The 7,129-nt window shown below is 51.7% G+C and overlaps 1 protein-coding gene and 1 long non-coding RNA gene across 4 annotated transcripts in view; one reads left to right on the forward strand and one right to left on the reverse strand.

The window, feature by feature from the left end:
- Window positions 1-4,828, forward strand: part of LOC112070793 (SH2B adapter protein 2) — a 35,653-nt gene extending 30,825 nt beyond the window's left edge. Inside the window, 3 exon segments of the mRNA XM_024138244.2 lie at window positions 157-259; window positions 262-307; window positions 3,308-4,828. Coding sequence (XP_023994012.2) covers window positions 157-259; window positions 262-307; window positions 3,308-3,677 — 519 coding nt within the window. The 3' untranslated portion in view covers window positions 3,678-4,828.
- Window positions 4,829-5,793: 965 nt separating this feature from the next.
- On the reverse strand, window positions 5,794-6,628 carry LOC139024369 (uncharacterized). 3 transcript variants are annotated; one of them, XR_011475649.1, is made up of 3 exons: window positions 6,587-6,628; window positions 6,062-6,180; window positions 5,794-5,845 (listed from the first exon to the last, which is right to left on the reverse strand). It is a non-coding gene; the product is annotated as an uncharacterized lncRNA (long non-coding RNA). The 3 variants fall into 3 exon arrangements; XR_011475647.1 differs by lacking the exon at window positions 6,587-6,628 and adding an exon at window positions 6,492-6,512 and having other exon boundaries at window positions 6,062-6,156; XR_011475648.1 differs by lacking the exon at window positions 6,587-6,628 and adding an exon at window positions 6,330-6,376 and having other exon boundaries at window positions 6,062-6,156.
- Window positions 6,629-7,129: the final 501 nt, after the last annotated feature.

Consider the following 7,129-nt stretch of genomic DNA (forward strand, 5'->3'; position numbering starts at 1 on the left):
TCCTACTCTACCTCTTCTCTCTCTCCCTTCTCTTCTCCCTCTCCCCTCTCTCTATTCTTCACCTCCTTATTTTCCCTCTCTCTCTCTTACATTAATTACATTACTCCACAATTCCCCTCTCCCCCCTTCCCCTTCTTCTCCTCTCGCTTCCCCAAGCACCTGCGTTCTGCGGTGAATGGTAACGGGCCAGTGTCATGTCCATGCATCTGTGCTTCCACACCTGTCAATATGCTCAGGCACTTCCATGCCCACCCCATCCCTCTGAGTCAGGGGCTTCCGCTGACATCACACTGCTTCCTACGTACAAGTACAGGTTACCCCCACAGGTTACAACCACACACACAGGTATACACCACACACACAGGCTTACACCACACACACAGTACACCACACACACAGGTAACACCACACACACAGGTACCACCACACACACAGGTACACCACACACACGGGTACACACACACACACACAGGTTACACCACACACCTCTAAACATTGAACACAGGTTTGATATAATATACTCTAAAGCTCTCTTAACTGGTCAATGTTGAGATGTCTTCTAGAACCAGTTTGTCATTTCTGATCAGTTTGGACCGCCCGGGGTAGCTCTGTCCGACCCGTGTATTAAAGAGGAGCCGCCCCGCGGTAGCTCTGTCTGACCCGTGTGATTTAAGAGCGACCGCCCCGGGTAGCTCTGTCTGACCCTTGTTATTAAAGAGCGTACCGCGCCCGGTAGCTCTGTCGGACCCGTGTATTAAAGAGGACCGCCCCGGGTAGCTCGTGTCTGGACCCGTGTTATTAAAGAAGGACTGCCCGGGTAGCTCTTGCTCGGACCCGTGTTATTAAGAGGACCGCCCCGGTAGCTCTGTCTGACCCGCCTGTTATTAAAGAGACCACCCCGAGTAGCTCTCTGACCACGGTGTTATTAAAGAGGACACCCCGCGGTAGCTCTGTCTGACCCGTGTTATTAAAGAGGACCGCCCCCGCGTAGCTCTGTCACCACGTGTTATTAAGAGGGCAGCCCTCACCCGGGTAGTCTGTCTGAACCCGTGTTATTAAAGAGGCAAGCCCTCAGGGTAGCTCTCTTGACCCGTGTTATTATAAGAGGACCACCCCGGGTAGCTTCTGCACCCGTGTTATTAAGAGGGCAGACCCAGGTAGCTCTGTCTGACCTGGGTTATTCAAGAGGACCGCCCGGGATAGCTCTGTCTGACCCGTGTTATTAAGAGGACCGCCCCCGGTAGCTCTGTCTGACCCGTTGTATTAAAGAGGACCGCCCCGGGTAGCTCTGTCTGACCCGTGTATAAAGAGGACGCCCGGGGTTAGCTCTGTCTGACCCTGTATTAAAGAGACCGCCCCGGGTAGCTCTGTCTGAACCGTGTTATTAAAGAGGACCGCCCCGGGATGCTCTGGTCTACCCGTGTTATTAAGAGGACCGCCCCGGCGCGTAGCTCTGTCTGACCCGTGTTATTAAGAGGACCGCCCCGGGTAGCTCTGTCTGACCCTGTTATTAAAAGGACCGCCCCGGGTAGCTCTGTCTGCACCCATGTTCATAAAGAGGACCGCCCCGGGTAGCTCTGTCTGACCCGTGTTATTAAAGAGGCAGCCCTCAAAGGTAGCTCTCTGACACCGTGTTATTAAAGAGGACCACCCCGGGGCTAGCTCTCTGACCCGTGTTATTAAAGAGGAGCAGCCCTCAGCGTAGCCTCTGTACGACCTGTGTTATTAAAGAGGGACCGCGCCCGCGGTAGCTCTGTCGACCCGTGTTATTAAGAGACCGCCCCCGCGGTAGCTCTGTCTGACCCGTGTTATTAAAGAAGGACCGCCCCGGGTAGCTCTGTCTGACCGTGTTATTAAAGAGGACCGCCCGGGGAGCTCTGTCTGACCGTGTTATTAAGAGGACCGCCCCGGGTAGCTCTGTCTGACCCGTGTTATTAAAGAGGACCGCCCCGGGTAGCTCTGTCTGACCGTGTATTAAAGAGGACCGCCCGGGTAGCTCTGTCTGACCCGTGTTGATAAAGAGACCCCCCGGGTAGCTCTGTCTGACCGTGTTATTAAGAGGACCGCCCCGGGTAGCTCGTCTGACCCGTGTTATTAAAGAGACCAGCCCCGGTAGCTCTGTCTGAACCCGTGTTATTAAAGAGGACCGCCCGGGTAGCTCTGTCTGACCCGTGTTATTAAAGAGGACCGCCCCGGGTAGCTCTGTCTGACCCGTGTTATTAAAGAGGACCGCCCCGGGTAGCTCTGTCTGACCCGTGTTATTAAAGAGACCGGCCCCGGGTAGCTCTGTCTGAACCCGTGTTATTAAAGAGGACGCCCGGGTAGCTCTGTCTGACCCGTGTTATTAAAGAGGACCGCCCGGGTAGCTCTGTCTGACCGTGTATTAAAGAGGACCGCCCGGGGTAGCTCTGTCTGACCCGTGTTATTAAGAGGACCGCCCCGGTAGCTCTGTCTGACCCGTGTATTAAAGAGACCGCCCCGGTAGCTCTGTCTGACCCGTGTATTAAAGAGGCCCGCCCCGGGGGGAGCTCTGCCTGACCCGTGTTATAAAGAGGACCGCCCGGGTAGCTCTGTCTGACCCGTGTATTAAAGAGGCACCGCCCCGGGTTAGCTCTGTCTGACCCGTGTTATTAAAGAGGACCGCTCCGCCAGGGCCTAGCTCTGTCTGACCCGCTGTTATTAAAGAGGATCGCGCCCCCGGGTAGCTCTGTCTCTGACCCGTGGTTATTGAAAGAGGACAGGCTGAAACAACACATCCACTCGGTCCAGGAATCGTTGGGGAAAAAAACAGCAAACCTTCAGTGCGGATGGACCTCAGACTGATGTTTTCCTCCGTCTTAAAGGCTAACTAGTATGTTTAACCAGCCCCCCCCACCCCACCCCTCAACCCCCACCGCACCCACCCACTCACCTGGCAGGGGCATGAATGCCCTCTGTGCATAGGGAAGACGGGGAGACAGAGGTTATTATACAACAGGCCCAGCCTCAGGCCCCACCCAACACTCACAAAGAGACCTCTGTTTCCCCCTGGGCACCACACACACACACAACACACACCACACACACACACACACACACACACACACACAGTGGGTTGTTGGTCCAGCGTGTAAAAAGCGTTATTGATACACGCTGCTCAGCCGTGTTTTCATCAGTGGCACTATTGTTGTTGTCCCACCAAGAAGGGTGATGGTATAGAAGGTCGTCAACACTTTAACTTGTGTTTATGTTTGGCATTTTAATGAAAGATACAGTTTGTTTTATCAAAGTATCAGGCCTTTTAACACTGCTCTTTTCTTACAGACAGATATCCCGTCTCTCTCTACTGCTCTCACACAGATGTGACCGTGCCTCAGCTCCCCATCCCACCCAGGGACCAAGGCTGCTGGACTGACCCGACCCAGCCAACCCTTCACCTCCCTGGGTTCTCGCAGCCGGCAGGGCCCCCCTCCGACACCCCGATCTCATCCAGCTCCTCATCCTCGCCCATCGCCCTACCTTCCCTCTCCCGTGGTGAGCCAGGCAGCGGAGGAGGAGGAGGCGGCGAGGGGCTGGTTAGCAGGAGCAACAGCTCAGAACGTCTGCTAGATCCCTCTAGTGGTGCCTCGGAGGACTACCAAGAGACAGACGGAACACGCAGGGCCAGAGCTGTGGAGAACCAGTACTCCTTCTACTGAGACTGGGCGCAACCAAACCCGGGAGCTCTCATTGGCTGAGACACAGGACGTACAGGGATTTGGACTAAATAGGTGAAATGTCACGGATGGCTGGGGAGTGTGGATGGACATGGATCACTCATTATCTTGTTTATTTGCTTGTTTGTGTTCCAAGAGATGTCCTGTTTCTCCAACGTGTGTCTGTATCCAGTTAACCCCTGGCTCTGTGGCCACCCTCATCAGCTGACATTAAGGATATGAAGAAACAGATGATTTAGTCTTGAGAGAGAGGGAGGGATGAATGGAGACAGTGGGAGAGATGGATGGATGGAGGAGGAGAGGGGGATGGATGGATGGAGGGAGGGAGAGTGAGTGATGAGGGGTGGATGGAGAAGGAGAGCGAGAGATAGAGGGATGGATGGAGAGAGACAGGGATGGTAGAGAGAGAGCGAGAGAGAGAGAGAGAGAGGAAATGGCCCAGTGGAGGTTTTGATTCACTTCACCAGACCACTTCCTGTCTGCTCTACCCACAATTCCCTAGGAACAAAGCCTGTCACCGCCCTGCTAAGTAACCAGAGCTGAAGCTACCCTACCTAAATGGTTTTCCTCCCCAGGCCCTCTTGAGCATAACCCTAATGTTTGTGAAGCTGCTTCTAGTCTGTCCCGGATATCCTCACTGTCCCCAAGGGGAGTGACAAATACAACACTCTTTCTTCTCCTGTAGCTTTGCCAAAACGAATGGTAACATCAGTATAGTAATGGGTGTGTTGGTGTTATTTCAGATGCTCTTAGTTTACAGGCAAAAGGTCCTAGTGCCCGTCAGTTACACAGCACTTTGACCGTATGATATGTGACTGACGGGCCGTCTCATTGGCAGTGATGACCTCAGGTCAGAGTGATAAAACATGCAGGGTTGGGGGCCATTTTGATTCCAGTCAATTCAGAAAGTAAACCCAATTCCAATTCCAAATTGTCCTCTTGAAAAGCAATAAAGAGAATTAGAATCTCAGTGTACTTCCTGAATTGACTGGAACTTCAATGGAATTGATCCCAATCCTGAAAACATGATCCAATTCTCCACCAACCAGAACACAGCTCAGCATCTCCACCAACCAGAACACAGCTCAGCATTCCAACTCACATCTCCACCTACCAGAACACAGCTCAGCATCTCCACCAACCAGAACACAGCTCAGCATTCCAACTCACATCTCCACCAACCAGAACACAGCTCAGCATCTCCACCACCAACAGAAACAGCTCAGCATTCCAACTCACATCTCTTCCACCAACCAGAACACAGCTCAGCATCTCTACAACCAACGAACACATATCAACATGGTGGCAGCCGGCAACATTTTCACATCGAAGGCTGCTACTGTTTAGTCAAATTCAATGCATAATATCAACATGTTTCGTTCCACGGATCCATGACGGTTGTTGTGGGAAATCCAGAATCTACTGTAAAGGGTATCTTACATATAGACACACAGGTGCTGTACGATGGCAAGCACCTCCAAACAACTGTTTGAAAGCCATGCGATATGATCTGCTATAATCAAGAGGTATAGGTACAGTATGAAAACAAACAGAACCGGGGGGGGGGGGTTGTTCTGCGCTGACCTTCTATGGTGTTGCGCTAACCCTTGTGATCTGTCCAGCGCCAGCCTGATGTTGTGTGTGCCTACAGTTGTGTTTCCTATACCTGGCCTCAACCGCCCTTTTGTGTGATGCCGGTTTTCTGTCTGAAAGCGTATCAATAATTTTCAGACACCTGACAGACTTGACTCGTTTAAAACAAATTGGTTTGGAACGTTCTAAGAACTGGTTGATTAATGGAATTAAGAATAACAGGAAAACTAGCTGAAACAGGAGGACTTGACGATGTAGTTTAGGGGACTTGACGACTGTAGTTTAGGGGACTTGAGACTGTAGTTTAGGGGACTGAACGAACTGTAGTTTAGGCGGACTTGACGACGTAGTTTAAGGGGACTTGCGAACCGTAGTTTAGCGGGACTTGGCGAGCGTAGTTTGGGGGCTTTGGACAGACTGTAGTTTAGGTTGGACTTGAACGAGCTGTAAGTTTAGGGGACTTGACGACTGTAGTTTAGGGGGACTTGACGACTGTTAGTTTTAAGGGGACTTGACGACTGTAGTTTAGGGGACTTGACGACCGTAGTTTAGGGGACCTTGAACGACCCGTGAGTTTTTGGGGGACTTGACGACGTAGTTTGGGGGCTTGACGACCGTCAGTTTTGGGGACTTGACGTGACCCGTAGTTTTGGGGGACTTGAACGACCGTAGTTTGGGGGGACTTGACGAACCGTAGTTTTGGGGGACTGACGACCGGTAGTTTTGGGACTTGACGACGTAGTTTGGGGGACTTGACGACCGTATTGGGGGACTTGACGACCGTAGTTTAGGGGACTTGACGACGCGTCAAGTTTACGGGGACTTGACGACCGTAGTTTGGGGGACTTGACGACCGTAGTTTAGGGGACTTGACGAGCCGTAGTTTGGGGGACTGAGCGAGTGGGACTTGACGACGTTTGGCTGGAGGTAGTTAGGGGGACTTTGACGAGCGTAGTTTTGAGGGGCTTGACGACGTAGTTTTAGGGGGACTTGACCGAATTAAGGATATTTAGGACGACTGCTGCGCTAGTTTTAGGGGACTTTGACGATCGTAGTTTGGGGGACTTGACGACCGTAGTTATGGGGGACTTGAACGACCGTACGTTCGGGGACTGACGACGTACGTTTGGGGACTTGACGACCGTAGTGTTGGGGACTTGAACGACCGTACGTTTGGGGATTGACGACCGTAGTTGTGGGGGCCTTGACGACCGTAGTTTAGGGACTTGACGAGCGTAGTTTGGGGGACTTTGACGAGCGTAGTTTGGGGGACTTGACGAGCGTAGTTTGGGGGGAACTTGACGAGCGTAGTTTGGGGGACTTGACGAGCGTAGTTTGGGGACTTAGGTGCTACAATTCTGGTACCGCTGCTGGTTAACTCTAGGTAAGGACCTAGAAACTGTACAGTAGTCCCTAGATGGTCATGCTAGGACAGAATCGGCAACAGGTTAGTATTAAAATAGCATTTGTAATTAGGTCCTGTCTAGCATAGGGCAACGGTCGTTGTCACCATAATGGCCTATCAGCTGACAGGAGGAGGAATGCCAGGGGGGGGGGCAGTTAATGGTAAATGTGCCAATTTTTTCATTTTTCATTTTTTTTAAGAGTATTTATTCCTCAGCTGTTGTAAATGACATTCTTCCTATCAAGTCTTATTGATGTCCTTCTTCATTGTTCTCAGTTGAGATCCTCAGTGCACCAGTGACTCACAGCAGACTTGGTCACATCAAAGGCTGTGCCGGAGTGGTGTCCTCTTCAATTGTACTTAACATGTAGTGGGATTTCTGTTGTCTGGCTGAGTTTAAGAGTCTGTGCAATTTGTCTGAAGTGGATGTTACTTT

Source organism: Salvelinus sp. IW2-2015, unplaced genomic scaffold (genome assembly GCF_002910315.2).
Source record: "Salvelinus sp. IW2-2015 unplaced genomic scaffold, ASM291031v2 Un_scaffold1427, whole genome shotgun sequence".
Classification (NCBI taxonomy): domain Eukaryota; kingdom Metazoa; phylum Chordata; class Actinopteri; order Salmoniformes; family Salmonidae; genus Salvelinus; species Salvelinus sp. IW2-2015.